At 38.5% G+C, this 19,330-nt stretch overlaps 1 protein-coding gene across 4 annotated transcripts in view; it reads left to right on the plus strand.

The window, feature by feature from the left end:
* The window catches only part of Ahi1 (Abelson helper integration site 1), a 149,702-nt gene that overhangs the window by 38,585 nt on the left and 91,787 nt on the right, over positions 1-19,330 (plus strand). For all 4 annotated transcript variants that reach the window (XM_055599407.1, XM_055599408.1, XM_055599409.1 and 1 more), the window contains exons 15-17: positions 1,245-1,385; positions 12,631-12,830; positions 19,224-19,250. In XM_055599407.1, the coding sequence (XP_055455382.1) occupies positions 1,245-1,385; positions 12,631-12,830; positions 19,224-19,250 (368 nt within the window). The remainder of the gene's footprint in view (positions 1-1,244; positions 1,386-12,630; positions 12,831-19,223; positions 19,251-19,330) is intronic.

A 19,330-nucleotide genomic window follows, 5' to 3' on the forward strand; every position in this document is an offset into this window, starting at 1 on the left:
GCAATTTGGAAGCAGGGAGTGAGGGCTGGGGAGACAGTTTAGTGGGTAAAGTAAGTGTTTGCCATCAAAGTGTGGGGATATGAGTTTGAACCCCCAGAAACCATGCAAATCAAGAAGCAGTGACACCTAGCTGTACCCCAGCATTACTGTGGCAGAATGGGAAGCAGTGGAAAAGCACCAGAGAAGCTCTTTGACCAATTAGCCTGGCCTCTCCAAGGAGAAGTAAAATGAAGACAGACAGACAGACAGACACACACACACACACACAGAAGATGACGAGTGAGCAGGAATTAGGACACTAGAAAACCCACCCTCACTGACACCCCTCCATCTCCATGACAGCTCCACATCCTAAAGGTCTCCGAGCATCTGAAACGGGACCAGCTGGGGCCAAGTATTTAAACACATGAGCCCATGGGGACAGCTTACACAGACCACAGCAGATAGCTGGTGATGAAACAGCTAAATACATACTACATTTGTTCTTGATTGTTTTAATATCATTGTGAATTTAAAATTTCACATTATAAAGCAAGACTCATTCTCTCTATGCCTATAGATAGTATAGATGTTGGAAAGGTACTATATGAACACTGTAACACAAAATACAGACACTATCAGCTGTGTCGTGGCTATGTAGATGTATGATCAACATTGATGATACAGTTTGATTAGTAACAAAACTTTCCAGTCAAAGTTTCTGATGCCTTTTAGCTTTGGCTGATTTTCCTGATTTCTCTCTATTACAGTGGTGTCTTCTAACTCTATTACACGTACTTTTCAAGCAGCTAGCACCTTGCCTCTAGGAGAAAAACGAAAATTAAAAAAAAAAAAAAAAAAAAAAAAAGAGCTCTTGACAGTTCTCCCAATCCGAGACTCTCTTCAGTTACATTGTTCTGTAATCCCTCCCCAGTTCTGCCAAAATCATTGTTAATTACAATTTGCACTGTTCTCAGATCTTGGCCATACATATCTCTTCTTTTCCACCAAAACACTTTATGTTTATTTTGTTTCCTAAAACATTGAAGAGATTGGGTTAAAACATACAAAGAAGCCAACAAAATGCAAAGTGGCGATAACTATTCAGTCACGGTGATGCTCAAACACCTGGAAGTATTTCAGGTTTTCATGTAAGTAATGGGACCCTCACCGTTACTCTAAGTGTGTTCAAATAAGATACAGAATAATCTTGGAAGGAGAAATATGTGACATGATACAAGTTGTTGCCTTTTATTTTTCTTTAGGAGAACAAGTAGCAATGTATTCTGACCTGCCATTCAAGTCAACTATTCGAGACCTATCTTACCATCCCTTTGAGAACATGGTTGCGTTTTGTGCATTTGGACAGAGTGAGCCGGTTCTTCTGTATGTTTATGACTTCCAGGGTAAGTCCATGGCTTAATGTAAATGAAGAATATTTTCATCTAGAATGGGCCAGGAGTTATGAGTACTATAAAATCTATTAATAATCCTTTCAATTAACCATCTCTTTGAATATATTATATAAAAGAGCCAAAAGGTAACATAGATTGTTATTAGGATGTGTCAACATTTCATTCTTTTTGTTTGTTTGTTTGTTTGTTTACTTTTGGTTTCATCAAGACAGGGTTTCTCTGTGTAGCCTGTCTATCACATTGTAGTGCAGGCTGGCCTCAAACTCAGCATTCCTCCTGCCTCTGTGTCCAGAGTGCTGAGACTAAAGGCGTGCGCCGCCACCACCCAGCTCCCTTTCGTTATTTTTCATGCATTATGAGAATGTAATTTAGATATTATCAAAAGTGCACATATTGGGGCTGAAGCTCAGTGGTGAAGTGCTTACATAGTGTGCGTGCATGGAGCCTTGCCTTTGACTATTAGCACCACGTGAATTAGATGTGGTTGTGCATACCTGTAAACCTAGCACATAGCTTTACAGTGGAGATAGGAGTATCAGAAGCTTAGGATCATCCTCTGCTTCTTATTGAGTTTGAAGCCAACCTTAGATTACCAAAAAAATAAAAAACTATGATTGTGCTGTGTCAGAATCACAGAGTCTCCACTATTTTATTAGTAAATAAATGTAAATAAATGAAATTCATATAAAATTGGGCCTATATCAATTTAATTTAAAGGGTAAATAGTACAGGAAATATGGATATTTAATGTGTTAGATGAATATTGTGTGAATTATTTTGTTTTTTGGGTCTTGTTTGTATGGTAGGCATTTGTTTGGTTTGGAGGTTTTTATTTGTTTTGGCTTTTTTTATTTTGTTTTGAGACGGGATCTTTGTAGCTCATGCTTGCTTTAAACTGATAAGTTTAAGGAGTCTTGAATGTCAGGCAGCCCTCTTGTTTCTGTCTCCTGAGTTTTGAGGTTACAAGTGTGAGATAGCAGACTGGCTGAAGCTAATTTCTCATTCTGTTTTTTTTTTTTTTTTGTTTGTTTGTTTGTTTGTTGTTGTTTTAAGCAAATAGCTTTGGTAAATTGTATTTGAGAATTTTTTAATATAAAATTTGAGCAAAATTTCAATGTCAATGAAAATGGCATCTGGCAAAGAAATCTAATATTTTCAACTATAAAGATTATATATTCCTGCCATTCTAAAAATAATGAGGAAGATAAAACTTTGGATCCACTTTTTAGGACTCAGGAGGCATTCTGAGAATTATTTGGATTTATGTTTTTTAAGTATTTATTTTCTATTCTGAAATTAGGATTTTGCTTTTCTAATTAGACATCTTTCTCAAAATCAGTATTTTGTAATCATTTATTGTATAAAGGTGAAGGGTCTTTACTAGGTTTTATTGCTTTAGATTATCACATAAAATTGTTCAATATTTTGATAAGCTGATGATGCATATCCATCATCTTAATAATTACAACTTGTACATACAACTTACATTCACATTTTTGTCAGACTGTTGCTAGTTCATTGTCAAGCAATGAATACCACTTACATTTACTAGCAACTATTAGCAGAAATGCTGCTGCCCTCTTACAGAGAAAGGGAAGTGAGTCTCTCAGGTCCTCCAGGGCCCCAGTCTGTCTCCTAACAAGTTCCCTGACACAGTTATTTGCCCCTTTCTAGTTTTCCCATAGACAAGGATAATTACACCCAATTACTTTATGATTGGAACCACACTCCAGGAAAAGGAGCACAGTTATTGCCTCAGACTCTTAGGAGATTTCACAACCATCTTCATTCGGTTCATAATTTGGTTTTTTCAGACTTTTGAAATTTTCACCAAAAAGATTAGTTAAGTTCCGTTCTGTCTTTTGTCCTTAAGTAGCTTCCCATTGCTATCAGGGCTTCTTTAGCTGGACAATAGCATGGAACTCAACTCGTGTTCCTGTCCTGCTCACTTCAGTGACCTTGCCTCCTGCCTTTCTTTCATCATTTGAAAGGTACTTCTAATAATAGTGCAGGCCCTACCAAAGAGCTCCAAGGGCACTAGGAGACAGTGGCTCTAAAGGTACCTTGTAAAATGATAAGTGTTCCAGCAGAAGAAACCAAAATTAACATGTGTTTTTATCTTCGTGTTTTTATACTTGTGTTTCTCTTCCAGTAGCCAGTAACTTTATAGGAATTCATGCTTTAACGTGCCAGTCAGCACCTGTTTGTGGAATTGAAAAGATAGTCCTCCTCCCTTGCTCCATTCATCAACCTTTTCTGTTTATTTATTAGCCTACATGCCATACCAAGCTAACTGTATTACAGCCTAAGTGCATAAGGTTAAAAGTGTCATGTCCACGTTGTCTTAGAGTGCAGGAGGGAAGATTATTTGTGTGAGCACCTCAGAGATGAGGATAGGTGAATAACAGCGCATGAAATTATTCATTTTATGCAACATATTTAAAACCTCGTTTTTGAAATAATGCATGCACCTTGACAAAAAAAAAAAAATAAGCTCAAAGTATTTCACCATATTTTCCAGACTCATTATTGCCTATTTTTAAAAGAGGAAGCTTAGGAAGAAGTTAGATAACCTCAAGCCTTTTAGGATTTGTCACAGTTCTTTTGGCTGCTATAGATAAAAAAGAAATGAGAGTTATTTCAGTCACTGAAATGCAGGTCACACTCTTAAAATAATCTTTAAATTATTTAAAGATTACTTAAATTACTTACAATAATCTTTAAATTTTTCATTAAAATTTTAATACTTAATTAACTTATTATACTTTTGCCCTATATTTTATTTTTTAACACAAGGATATTGTGCTCAAAAATATGTTTTCTCAGAATGATGTTCACATGTGGTTTTACTGAGTTTTAATGATAAAAAGTTCTAAAGAAACAGAACATCTAAGTTATTTTAAAAATAACTTCTGAAATTTTCAAGGAAAAAGAAACAAGTTCATTTTTTTTTTGTAAATGAAATAGCTGCAGATGAGACCACAGTGGTAACTAAATGCATCATCCACTTCTCAATTCTAGCAGTCTGTGAAGAGTTGGCAAGCGCCTTTCCCTGCTAGTGTGTTCAGCTTGTGGTCTTGAGTCTTTCATTCTACTGACTCTTTGCTTTTTTTTTTGGTAAGAAATATGATTTTCACTCTCAGAAGGCAGTTTTATTTGCCTGATGTTGAAAGAGTTAATCATCTAGTAATACAAAGTTTAGTCACAGCATGCCACAAGTGATGTCCACTGAGGATTCCCATAACAAAGGCGCAAAGTAGCACTCAGAGAAATGGTTCCTGCTGAACTAGCTTTATGAAGCCAGACTTGAGCAATAAATGTTTTGTTATTAAACAGTGTTTGTCTGCTTATGTCTCTAGGGTGTGGCTATACATTTAAGAACAATTATGGAGCCTACATAGCACTTTAAATACTCTCTCTCTCTCATATATGTGTATGTGTGTGTGTGTGTTTAAATTTTCACTATGTTTTTTTTTTCCACAATTTTACAGGATCTAAGAGTTGAATCATTGAATGGCCTTGAGTCTATACTCTTTTTGGGGAGACAGGGTTTTTCTGTGTAACCCTAGCTAGCTTGGAACTTGCTCTGTAGATCGCACTGGCCTCGAACTCAGACATCTGCTTGCCTCAGCCTCCCGAGTGCTAGGATTAAAGGCATGTGTCACTACCTCCTGGCCAAAATTTATACTCTTACTTGCCTACTAAATTTACTTATTAGCAAATGACCTGATATATTAGCTTTTAAATAACAAAACTTTTCTATATAAGTATCAGCTTCTCTATGGAATATGTAATTTCTGTGATGTTTTTATACCTTGTAGGAAGCAAAGGTGTAGGCTTGTTCATTTGTATATTACCAGCACCTAGCGTGAGCGGCAACATACACAGACAATAGTAGGTTAAGAAGGGTCGGGCTCTGTAAGCTGAGCTCTTGAACTGTTGCTAACCCTGGCAGTGACAGAGCTCTCAAGTAGGTGGCAGTGTCTCCTCGGAAGGAGTATTAGTTCTGGCCTTTCTGTGGCTGTGCAGGCCTTTCCATGCACCTCAGCTGCACCTGCACTGAGCTGGGAACCCGGAGTCAGGCTCTGCCTACCTGCTCACTGCCAATCGTGCATGCTTTTCACATAGTTGAGTAAAGTACTGGACAAACTTCAGTCAGACTAAAAGGCCGCTGCTACACTTGATAGGATTTTAGAAGTAGAATTCAGTGCTCTGAAAGAGATCAGAGAGGAATCAGTGCTCTGCATTGTCACCTTGGGATCTTTATTTTCACAGTGTGGCATGCTCTCCCATAGTTCAAGAAAGTATGCACCTTTAAATTCATAGATTCTGGTGTAGCTGAGCGTGGCACATGCCTGAGATGCCAATACTTGCAGTTTGAGAGAGGAGGGTCATGACTTCTAGGTCATCCTCAGGTACATAGAGCTTCCAAGGCTAGCCTGTGCTAGAAGAGACCCCATCCCTCAAGTAGCTAATTGCCTTTAGTGTTTATAAAGTACTTTGTTTAACATAGTTCTTGTGCAGTAATGTTTACATTAAGAATTTAAATTTTTTCACAATAGAAATGCTCCATGAATTTTATAAGAACATAAAAAGGCATTATTAGTATATTTGCATAATGGGAACAGTGGCAATCGTAGCACTTTCTTATGCACCACTTCCGAATGCTTGATAAGAGCCCATGGTCAGCACCACTTTGCAGATTATGATGCTGTAGCACTGGAACAGTAAAGTAAGGTCGTGGCTTTGGTAAAATGTGTCATTTTGGTTCTAGGCTGTCCGACTGATGTCTTCCCAGTAAAAGGATACTTGAATGATATAAATTTAATATCCACAGCTTATGTGTCAGTTAATGCTTTCCACGTGTGAGTCAAAGTCACACTCGGATATTACAATTCTCATGTTATCTGGAATTTATACTATAACAGATAGTACTGATTATAGGGCGGGATTTTAAATACTGAGTCTTTATCCTAGTATAAGGAATTAAAAATTAAAGCTGCCACATTTGAAGGCCTGATGAGACTGCTTTTGTTCTGGAGTATTTATTATTCCTTATAAAATGAATTCTTGACTATTAAAGCCCAGACCATTCAGAGACTAAGGAAATATGAAAAAATTTCATCTACGTAATAGCCTTGAATGTAAACAAGAGCTGTCAGTCCTCCCCTGGGCCTTTTCTGTGCTGAAATGGTGCTTTATAAAGTTCAGCAGAAGCAGTGACGTGACCCAGAGCAGATAGCAGTGCGCAGCCACAGCAGGAGGTGGAGACCAGGCCTCTCCGGCTGTCACTCTGTTGTTTCTAACAAATCTCAGTCATTCGATTTCACCAATGAAGACCTGCGAGCCAGACGCTGAGGTGAAAACCTGCTACTCAGATAGGCAGTTCTAAGTACCCAGCTGACCTTCCTCCTCAGCCAATGTCCCAGATACTTGAGAAGGAATCTCTTCTTTTCCCACACAGTCTCAAAAAAGGAAAATTAAAAAAAAAAACTCAAACTGAATGTCCCTTCTTTCCACTTTCTGTGCATCCTCTTACTCTCTGTGGTTTTTTCCTATGTTCACTTCCTGTCAACTGGTTGCTTGTTCCACCTCTTGACCTATGGTTGTCGTTATTTAATCCTGTTTTTTATATTCAAGTAAAAAGTTCTTGGATTAAAGGTGTGTGCTAGGGCTGAGCCATACCACGAGTAGAATCAGGCTTTTCCAGTCAATAACACAATCTTGGGGTTCACAGTGTGATCACATATCCTGCAACACATTCTGCCCACCCCTCAGTGGGGAAATTATTTACCCCTCAGTAAATAATTTCAGTTAATGTATGCATCCTCTTTTTTAAGCTGTGAAATAAAAATAGTACATGCTCTATTTTACTTCCATAGTTTGTTGAAAGATAAAATGAAACTATAAGCAAGGCATGAAGCCTAGGTATTAACAGTTCTTGAACCAGGCTGCAGTAGGAAATGTTTTGGTTTTTCTGTAGAACTGCGCGTGTCACGCACTTTCAGCTGGACAGTGTAATGTGGGACAGGAAGGCACCAGGAAGGGAACAGCACTTCCTGCGGTGGGTCTGCAGACAGCTGTAGGGACGAGCTTCAGAGCAATTTGGTGCCTGTGACAATTCTTTTAAGCAGATCCAGTTGCCACCTGTATGCTCCTGACACCTTGTCCATTCCTCTGCTCTGACACAGCATCCTGCAGGAATTGGCTCACCTCCAAGAAGTTCAAACCCCAAAAGGAGTCTCTGTATTCCCCAAGCCTGCTATTATACACACATGTGATGATTTCTCAAAAAGAGATGAAATGGTGAGGATGAGAATATTAAAATTGTGAGCTTTAAACATAAGTTAGATCAGAGCTAACTTTTACACATTTAAATTAAATTAACACAAAGAAGAAAAGTGTAGAAACATGATCTCTAGAGCTAGAGCCTGGAAGTAACTTGGAAACCTCTAGATGGATACAAGTATAGAGCTTGAAAGATAACCCAAAAGTCATCCATCACCAACTATTACAGTAAGAAATAGGTGTGTCTTAGGCAGACCTTCTGAGGTGTGTGTGTGTGTGTGTGTGTGTGTGTGTGTGTGTGTGTGTGTGTCGTGCACATACATGCATGTGTGTGTGGTGGGGCCTGAGGACTTAGAGTCTCTGTTTCTGGTCTCTGAGATGGCACTCTTGATGAATGTGTGTGCAGACTGCTGGTGAAGGCGGTCTGCAGAGATCTAGAGGCGCTAACAGTGTAGTAGGGTATTGAGCTGGCTGCTTGAAATCCAAGTTTTTATATAATATGTTAACAGGGCAGCACAGAAATAAATACCCATAGTTTGGGGTTTTGTTGTTTTACCCCATTTGGAATATTTTAACACATTGTGAAATATATCTTAATACTTCGAAAAGCTTAAAGATGTATTTAATCAGTGCCTTTTTCTGTTTTTACCAGTTAAAAATTCTTCTTTAAAAGAGAAAAAGCAACACATATTTAGTATAGGAAAGTATAAGAGAAAATGTAGTTAAATCCTGGTGACTTATTCCTGATGCCAGTGTGTGTGCTTCTCAGCCATCCTTGTGACCGCTCACTCACTCAGATTACAGAGGCGTGTGCTTGGCAGACACAGGTCTCAGAGAGTCTGCAAGTAGATGCCAGATTGTTCTTAGTGCTGCTCTGTCTGCAGCAGGCACACAACGAAAGGTCGCAGCACAGTTTCCACAACAGAGGCAGCAGGGATCATGAGTCTCCATATTGTTCTCTTGACCTCTGAGCCCTGAAACCTACCCAAAGGCAGACCTTCCCAGTGCTAGCGTGAAGAGCACTTTTCTTCAGTTGTTTTTCTACTGTGTTTTACACTTTTACTACTGTTTCTTCCTCGTTAGCTGTTGACTACGTAGTTCTTCTTTTGTGGATTTTTTATAGTTGCTCTTTGGCTCCCGCCTGGATTAACCATCTAAAATGGAATTTGTGGGTCTGGCCTGCCTGTGCAGAGCAGTTGGCCAATTTCAACATTGTTTTGTAATTTGCTTTGTGTATATACAGCTTTATTGGGATCGTTTGCATACAATAAACTGTACGAATTTTAATATATGCTTTGATAATTTACATACTTGCAAGACCATCACTTCAAATCAAAATAGTGAACATACCCATCATTCTTCAATCACTTTATGCCCCATTTTAATTGTTCTCTCCCTTTGTCACTCTTCGAAAGCACTGTGAATTAGTTTCCATGTTCCAGAATTGTTTGTAATAAAGCTATTATATAGACCATGAATTCTTTTATGTCTGGCTTTTTAAATTCTTAATTATTTTGGAGTTCATTTATGTTTTAGCATGTATCAATAGTGCCTTCCCTGCCTGCTATTGCTCCATCCTAAAGATTTACCACAATTTGTGCATCTGTTGTCTACTGGTGGATATCTAGCTTTACAAATAGAGCCGCTGAGTCTTCAAGTGCAAGTGTTTATTTGGAAAAATGCAGTCCCTTCCCTTATGTAAAAGGTCAGGATCATATTGCAGGTGTACTTTCTTAAGCCAAGTTGAGCATGGTAGTGTACAAGTATATACAAGTGTGATTTTACTTCTTGGGACACTGAGGCAAGCACGTGATGAGTTTGAAGCTGGTCTGCACTGTACAGAGACTATCTCACATTTACCTTTGAAGTGTCCCAGCCTCTTCAGATCCTTGGCAAAGCTGACATGGCAAGACTTTCTCTTTTAGCCTTTCTAACAGACAGACTTGCCACTTTGCCCTGGTCCTGGTTTGTGCATCCCTGCCTGACTGGTGATGCCCAGTGCTTTCCCAGGCGCTGAGTGCCATCTTTGGAGCATCTGCACTGTCTGTTTACATTCTAACCATGTTTTCTTCTGTTTTGTGTTTTTGGTTTTGTTTTTTTCATTCTCCCTGACCCCTTAAATAAAGAAGTAGGAACACAGGTGTTTTTAATTTTTTTTTTTTACCATTTATTCATTTTATATCGCAATTGTAGTGCCCTCCCTCAACTCCTCCCAGTCCTGCCCTCTCCCCTCTCACCCCTCTGTCTTCCCCTAGACCACTAAAAGGGGGAGTTCTCTTCCTCTGCCATCTGACCCTAGCTTATCAAGTCTCATCAGGACTGCCTGGATCCTCTTTCTTTGTGGCCTGCACCAGGAGCAAATGATCAAAGAGCAGGCAACCGAGTTCATGCCAGATCCAGCCCCTGCACCCTTTACTTGGGAACCCACATGGAGACTGAACTGCCTATGGGCTGCATCTGAGCAGGGGGTCCAGGTCTCTTCTGTGCATGGTCCTTGGTTAATCTGGGTTGTTTCCTTCCTTTAAGTTGACTTGTTTTCTTAGTCTTAATGTGAGAGCCCTATGGCGATGCTCTCGGCTGTGTGATTTACACACACTCTTCCCAGTGTCTGTCCTCCTCCTGATTACATTCACACTTTGGAGAACAGGAGTTTTAGATTTTCAAGTACAGATTATCAGTTTGCTCTTTCATGGATCTTAGTTTTGTATCTAAGAAAATTTTACTTACTCCAATCTCCCAGAACTGTTGTCCTATGTTTCATTCTAGAACTTTCATAGCTCTGTGCTTTATATTTGCATGTTACCTCATTTTAATTTTAGTACATGGTGTGAAGGATGGATCAAAGGTCATTTGCATGTTCATCTGTCCTGGCACCATTTGATGACGTTTGCTCTTTATGGTTGCCTTCCCTCGTCTGTATATGTGCTGGGTTCTCTGTTCCATTGATCCGCTCACTGTTGTGCAAATGGCTAACTGTATAGCCATCCAGGTGACTTTTATATGTGCCGTTCATGTGCTGTAACCTAACTGAAGTCAGGTCCTACTGAATGGTGGCTTACTAGGTATTTTTTTCTTGCTTGTTTGTTTGTTTTTATTTTTATAGAGATACAGGCCTAGTTCTCTGGAGTAAATGCCTCCTTAAATTTTATTCTTTAAATTTGCCTCATCTTCCTCTCCTTTCTGTCTTAGCATTATATAGAAAAATATCTTGCCAAGAAATCAGTTCCTTTTTATTCCTTTTATACATTTTGTTCATTATCTAGTGATTTCGACCAAGAAAATAAATCTGGTTTCTTTTTTTACATTTTTATCCAGAAATATGAAAACTCATTGCCTGTCATTTACTTTTTAATTTACATTATTTTAGGGCTTCATCTGTTTTTAATAAGTATTTAAATGTTCATGAAACAAAGTCAATCCCGTTTTTTCATAAAAATAATTAATAATTCTTGACCTGTTCTGACATAACCCTATAATGGATAATCTATGAAATTTAATAAATGTGTTTTTCTGAAACATTTACACACATCACACATAACCACCTCATGTTTCTGTTTGTAACTTTAAGAGTACACGGAATATGATGGCTTGTCCGTTGATTCTGTGTTTTCATTTCCTTTTGTGTCATTTTTAGAAAGCCCTCCATTTCAATATTGTATAATTAAGAAATATTTTTTTAAATAATAACTATGTATTTATCTCCTTTTGGATATTTTTTTTTCAGATTCATTTTTCTTGTCGAGTGAGGGAATGCACATCTTTTTAAAAATATTTCTTTAATTACTTTACAACCTGATCCCAGCCCCACCTTCCTCTCCCTCCTGTTGCACCATCATGCCCCACTCTTCCCTGCCCTTACCCTATTCCCTCCTCTTCTCAGAGAAGGGGAGGCCCCTAAGGGGTATCAACCACTCTGGCACCTAAAGTCACAGCAGGACTAAGTGCATCTTTTTCCTCTGAGGCCTGACAAAGCAGCCCAGCTGTGTGAAAGGTATCCAAGGGCAGGCAGCAGAATCAGAGACAGCCCCTACTCTCCTTGTTAGGGGACCCACATGATGACCAAGCTGCACATCTGCTAAATATGTTAGGGTGTCTAGGACCAGTCCATGCATGCCCTTTGGTTGGTGATTAAGTCTTTGCGAGCCTCTATGGCCCGGGTTAATTGACTCTGTGGGTCTTCTTGTGGAGTCCTTGACCATCTTTTGAATAATAAAGGATGATGGAGATGCTGCTCTCTAAACTGATCATCACCACTGTCAACAAACACCACCACTTAAGCCTCTGTCTTCTCAGGATTTAATCCAAAGCAAAGATTCCGTTAAACAAAGATAGCCATGGAAAGTACTTTTTCATGCAACATCTACAACATGGAAAGACAAAACATTGTATGCATCTTGTGACAGGAGAACAAGTATTTTAAAATTATGGTTCTTAGGTATTATAAACATTAAAATGGTAGTCATGTTATAGAAATTTGAAACCATGTGTTTAAACTGAGAAAAAATTTAGTTACTCTACCTACACTTTGGTATTTTGCATGGAATAGATCTATGCATAAAATTGAAGGAGATAGAAATGTTAAACCACGTTTAGGTGCATAGATTTCTGAATGAGTATCTTTGTCATTTTTGCATGTTTAGGAGGCATTTGAAATATATGAATATAAATTTGTATTAGACTTACAATTTACATTTCCTTTAAAGCTCAATTATAAAAATGCTTGACGTGAAATTGTGAAATTATCAATTTTCCTTGATATTTTTATTTCCTGTAATTTTTCATCTTCCCAGTCATGATGCCTTCTTGCTCCTTAGCAATTAAAATGTACCGTTTAGTTTCTGACCATTTGTTAAATATCATCATTTCATGGCTTAAGTCTTTGATTGTTTTTTTTTTTTTTTGCTGTAATTATATGTACTAAGTTTAGATTTGTTTTTTTATTTTTTAGTAGCCCAGCAAGAGGCTGAGATGTTCAAACGCTATAATGGGACACTCCCATTGCCTGGAATACATCAGAGCCAGGATGCTTTGTGCACCTGTCCCAAACTGCCATACCAAGGCTCTTTTCAGATTGATGAGTTTGTCAACACTGAAAATAATTCATCCAGAAAGATTCAACTTGTGAAACAGAGACTCGAAACTGTCACGGTATGTTCGTTTTAGTTACGTAAATTTTTTTGTAGTTGAAAATGTAAAGCCATTTCCATTGTTATACAATGAAGCTCAACCTAAGGAAGTTAGTTAATTCCTTAAACATGGTTTCCTAAGGCGTTTGTAGTCCTTTCTAAGTACTAGTTCTGCGTCCCTGACATAGCATGCCAACAACACTTTGGCTAACTCATCATGCTATAGGTCTACACTTCCTTAAACACCAGTCAAGATCTAAGGCTTCTGAACCAGATAAGCATACCTAGCACCTGTCACTGGAGTGATTTACACTCCTAGGAAGAGAGGAGAAGCCATGCCCCTGGCAGCCCTGCATGGTAAGATCACTGAGGGGAGGCCTATTAGCAGGGCTAGACTCTCAGCTGGAGTCCAGTGCTCACTGCCAGCTCTTCCACGGGCTTCTTAGAGGAACAGAAGTCTGTGAAAGCACAACTCTTGAGTGTCTCCTGAGCTCCAGTGCACTAGAGTCATCTGGCCTGTCAGAGCGCTGTGTGCCGGGCTCCATTCCTGTGGTTTTTGATCCCATGCCTGGCTTAGTGCATGGGTCATTTCTGACAAGTTTCCCAGTGCTGGTCAGAGCACTGTAGTGAGAACAGCTAGTCTGCTTCAGTCCCTAGCACGTAAGAATATCACACACTGGCATTTTGCTGTCTTGTCTGCATGGTAACTTCTTGGAGGCAGTTCTGATCAGGGTTAGCATATTATGACCTAGCTGATTTTCACAATTTAATATAGGCGGCTCACCTAGAGGACATTTGAATTCCTTAACTTCCCTTCTATAGAGACTCTGTTATATTATTGTAATATATATTATAATTATAAATATAATTTTGTTTCTGTCCACTTTTCTGTATTCTTTTTTAAAGGATAAATCAGTACCCTGAATTTTTGCTCAGTTTCCCCATTTTGACATTTTGCCTGACTCTTAATCTTACTGTTCTCTGATTGGTGTTGCACTGTTGCCACCTGTATTGATAATGCATTAATGGCGTCTGCCTATGGCAGCCCCTCTGCACTTGCATGCTTCCCTTGCAGAAAGTGTTTACCAGCTATAGCTTGTAATACTTGGAACAAATAGAACTTAGCCACCTCAGTAACTGGTTGATTAAGTACACCTAAGATAGCCAAGAGAGCACAAATAGTAAACCATAATATGTGTGCATATGTATACACACATACACATATGAACTGCAAAATGTGAGGCAGTCTTAATAGTACACCTATGAAGTGCTGACTTGACTCTTATTTTAGCAGTTATGCGACATTGGCAGTACAGTGGCTGGTGTCCTTGTTTTATAAACAAAACAGCTATTTATGTTCAAAACACAGGTTTCATAGATTTTTGCAAGTATAAATATTGTACAAAATCTATTACTATTTTTAAAGCATTTCTACTTGAAAAGCTATGTAACTTTTTTCCTGTGTTTAACTGTTAAGTTGCTTGTGTTAAATGATATGATATAATTTGTATGTAAACTATTATATAAGACCAGGAAGTCTAAGTTTGAGGCCAGCCTGGTCTACAAAGCGAGTCCAGACAGCTAAGGCTACACAGAGAAATCCTGCCTCAACAAACAAACAAACAAACAAAAAAACAAAAAAACAGACCAAGAAGTCATTAAAGAGAGAAGCAGAAAGAAATAATTCCCAAACTTATAGAGACTTTAATGGGAAGAAAGAATGGTCAACAACGTTAGGTATGTCAGGGTAAATTGCACTTAGGTAAAAACTAGACAGAAGGACACCCGACTCCAGCACAGTTCAATAGAACCACACAGTGTCATTACATAAAAAGAAGTTTGGATCATGACCCCAAAAATGTAATTCATTCGTGGGAGGTTTTCTTTGGAAGGTTATGTCTTCATGTAAACTCCATGATCTACATGTACATATTTTGGGACATCTCTGCAATAGTGGGCTTCCCTATGGCTTCTTAAAAGGCCAAAGTGTTAGCTATCCCTTCCCATGTTGCCTCTCCACCTTGACCTCCATTTCCCACCCCATTTCTTAACCCCCTTTTTCTGATTTCTACTTTATCCCTTTGTAACGCTATATTCTGGTTCCCTTTCCTCGAAAGATCCCCACCTCCACCCCCTGCCCTGCCCAACCCGCTACTCGCTACTAGCTCTGTTGGTATTGTAAATGAAACTCAGACATGGAGCTCCACAGAACCTGCTGGTCAACTGCAGTCAGATGTGGAAATGGATTGGCATTCATGGAGAAAGGGTAATCTCATTTAAAGCAAGAGAGACATTAAGTAGATGTGAATTGTGGATTCACAACAGTGGATAAAGTGCTTTCTGCATAATCATGAGGACATGAGTTCAGTTCCTCAACGCCCACCTTAAAGCTGGAGTGCTGGAGTGTCTCTGCATCCCAGCGATGAGTAAGTGGAGACCACCGACTCGCTGGAGATCACTGACCAGCTGGCTGTAATCAGTGCACTCAGCTTCAGTGAAGACCCTGTCTCAATAAATAAGGTGGAGAGCAGTAGAGGCAGAAATCTGCCATTGACCTCTGACCTCCAGATGGACACACAGGGGTGTACACATCTGCCTACAAATGTACGGATGCCACACACACACACACACATACACACACAGTTGTATGCATTAACAAGAAGAGAGCAATACAGGCAAAATATATCATTAACTGATTTAAATTGTGTTCTAGCAAATAGAACAAATTCGAACTTTTATTAGTGAAGTCAAAAGGTAGTCTGAGAATTATTTAAAAAGAAATAAAAAGACTCCCTTGGTAAGGTAAAAATTAAAAAATTCACAGACAAATCTTAAAACTCTGCATTGCAAATGTAAAAGGGAAAGTTGATACTTAAAATACCCACTTAGTGAGGTAAGATAGAACTAATTTCAGCAGCATGCTTGGGAAAGCACTACAGTGAGGCAGCATTGTCAGCAGCTCGAGAGCCAGTGTCTTAGGCAGTGGCGTAGGTGGACAGGCTCTAAGCTGTGCCTGATTCTTGAGCACAGTAAGGAAGCCTAATTTTCCTCTCTTCTAAGTGAGGGTTCTGGTATTCCTCATCTTACTGAATTGTCAAGACTCAGTGAGATCCTAAATGTGAATTTTCATAGGGTGTCTAAGATATAGTATAGTTATGATAACTGTTACTGTTAACAAAGAACGTGATGCAAGTTCAAAAACCTAGATGCATCAGAAGAGAAAAAAGAACTGTAGTATTAGGAGAGACAGCTTTGTTCACGTGCTGCGCTGTCAGTATAGATTGCTAGGCTCACTTTCTTCAAAAAGAAGTATTAGGACAGGTTCAGAAGCTTAACATTCTTAAGAATATGTGTCCTCTTTGACCATGGTCCTGCGGCTCCTTGGCAAATGGGGCTCTGCAGCCAGTTCATACACTACTGTTTCCTCATCAGTTGTCACTGAGCCTGGCTAGTGATACGTGTTGCCCTCTCCTCCCTTGGTGCAAACCGCTATAAACCAGACTTGGCAGGGCTGTCTCTGCAAGCCTAGTCCTGCCCATTCCCCCACCCCCTTCTGCACAAGGCACCAGGGCACAGAGTGCACTCTTTACTGGGCTGAGATTCAGTTGGAAACTAGAGTAATGGTGTGGGTTTTTTAATGTTAGTCAGTTAAAATTAATATATTACTGTAAATTATGTTTGTTTCAGTGATTTAGTTCTTATATTTTAGTGTTTTTAATATAATCAATCAGATGTGTTCCATATTTTAAAAGCAATTGTAATAGATACGCTGCTTTTCAAAATTTAGAGAAGAAAAATCTCCAGTAGAAAAGATAAAGGCTCCATGCCTAGCATTACGTATGGCAAGGTTTCCTATGGACACACAACTCAGCATGCGCGCGCGCGCACACACACACACACATGCTGACACTCCTCCATACTCCCAGCTTCACACTGAGACTTGGCATCCTGAAGTACCTAGCTCTTTTCTGTTTTTTTTTTTTTATGTATACAGTGTTCTGCCAGCATGTACAGCTGAGTGCCAGAAGAGGACAACAGATTTCATTATAGATGGTTGTGAGCCACCATGTGGTTGCTGGGAATTGAACTCAGGACCTCTGAAAGAGCAAGCAGTGCTCTTAATCTCTGAGCCATCTCTCCAGCCCCCGTACCTAACTCTTATAGCATGTTTTCTGATACTATATTATGTATTCAGATAATTTAAAAAGAAAAAGAAATGTAAAAAATGTCAAAAGGTATTTTTAAGAAATTTAATCAAAGACAGGATAAATAAATCAATAATTTTTACAAAAGAGAGTTTGTATCTCCTTAGTTCCTCAACTTTCAGCACATATTTTCATTTTAAATTAGGGAATGCATATGTTGATATAAGAACTGTCTCTGGAAATACATTTTTGTCCAGTGTCTGTGGTTTCAAAACAAAACAAAACAAAAAGCACATTATTGTTCCCATGTAACAAGATTTTACTAAACTTTTTCCACATTACATATGACTCATTTTCTGCCAGTTTGAATATAAAGTAATGTATATAGGAATGGAACAAAAATGCCATGCCACTCCTACATGGCAGCTTTATTCTTCCTGTATTTTATACTCATTAGGTTAGTAGGATTTCCTACCTTTTGTCACAGTGTCTTTTCTCTTGTTTCTTACAATTATATTGTAGTAGATTCCAAATGCCATTTTCTTTAAAGGTACCTCTAGTTATAGAAAGTAAATTACTCAGCATAGCCTTGTTACTACATGAGGAATAGTTTCTAATAGAACTCAAGTTCTAAGTGATGCTTTATATATATATATATATATATATATATATATATATATATAAATTTACATAATAGAGTCATCTCAGCAGGCACTTAGTGTTTATACTTTAGGAAAGGACCTAAAAGTAGATAATAATCTGATCCTTAGAGCATTGGCATCCAGTCATAATATAAACCACTGTTTCGTAGTTTGCAGACCTGACTGCCAGTCCCACAGAATTCCTAAAAAGCATTCCACAGCCGAAGTGAAATCTCCTTGAGACACAACTCACTGAATTTTTAGACTCAGAGATTTGCCCTCAGGACTACCTTGAGCAACTACACAGATGCTCAGAATCCTGGGGACCTGTTAGGACCTACCAGTCCAACAAGCAGTTGCTCTCTCAGAACCTACGAGAAAATGCCTTCTGATGGCGGCAGGCCTAGCTCTTCAGGGGCTAGACCACTCAAGACTGCGCTGATTCCCACAGTAGCCCAGTTTAGTGGTTGCAGGGGTGTTTGCCAACTAGAACCACAGAAGTGAGAACAGGATGACTTTAAAAATTATTTATGTCCATTTCGAGAAGAGCTACTTTTTTTTTTTTATTGCATGAGCAATTCATCCTATACAGATTACTGATAAGTAATATGTCCCATTGTTAGTAATTCTTGTTCTACTGTATTTCTGGTACTTTTCTAAGTACCTCTCATGCTGTCATAGTTAATCCTTCAGTAATACTTTAGGATGATACAGAGTATCGGTACCCTCGCTTTCCAGAGAAGAACTTGAAACCTATAGACTAGTGATGGAACTCAACAGACTGGAAGGGCTGGACTTGCAGTTCAGGCCAGGAAGCGGGATTCCCAGCTCTCCCTTTAGAAACTGAACTACTCTATCCTTGAAACATAGCATCTGTTTTTACATTTTTGGAAGAAAAATCCAGTACTCTTTTACATGTTTGCTTGTTCAGTTGTTTATTGTAGACTTGAGGTTGGTTATTGTTTTTTTAGTGTACCAGGTTAATGATAAATGCTGGTTAATTCTAACTGAAGTTGAACATTTTTATTGTTTCCATAGTAGCAGATTTTCAACTTGTCCATTACTCATTGACTTCTACTATTTTCTTATCAAAAAATGATAATTATGGCCTTATCCTATGATTTATAAGCAGCCCCTTTTCTGCTTTTTAAAATTGCTTGTCACATTCTTAATCATCTGTGTTATTTATGAGATTTTTACTAGATATAAATTGCTAATGTGGAAATTATAGACATTGTTACCATTCACAGTAATAACTATATTCTCTAGGTAATTCAGAGTTTATCTTTTAGGCCTATTTGTGATGTAGGACAGGATTTTGACATTTATGCCAGGCTTATTAAGGAGACAAATCTTCTCTGAGACATCAAAACTGTGCCCTCACAAGTGTTGGTCAGTGCCTTTGGCATTGGCAAGTTAGTCTTACTATTAAATGTCGTTAAGTGTCTTGAATTTATACTATTTGTAGCTCATTGGAAACAATACAGAATGACATTACAAGGTGGTAAAGAAACTCTTAAATTCTGGTTTTTGTTATTAGAATATTGACATCTGAATGTTTTAAAAAGAGTCAACACTTTATTTAAATAAAATGATAAGTACTTCTTCATTGTATTGTATTTCTTTCAGGAGGTGATACGATCCTGTGCTGCAAAAGTAAGTAGCTTTCATTACCAGAAAGACAACTTTAAAGTTAAGTTTCTGTTGTGATACACCAAGAAACTGTAGACTGCCCC

This window comes from Psammomys obesus, unplaced genomic scaffold (genome assembly GCF_907164565.1).
Source record: "Psammomys obesus unplaced genomic scaffold, mPsaObe1.curated_primary_1811, whole genome shotgun sequence".
In the NCBI taxonomy this organism is placed as follows: Eukaryota; Metazoa; Chordata; class Mammalia; order Rodentia; family Muridae; genus Psammomys; species Psammomys obesus.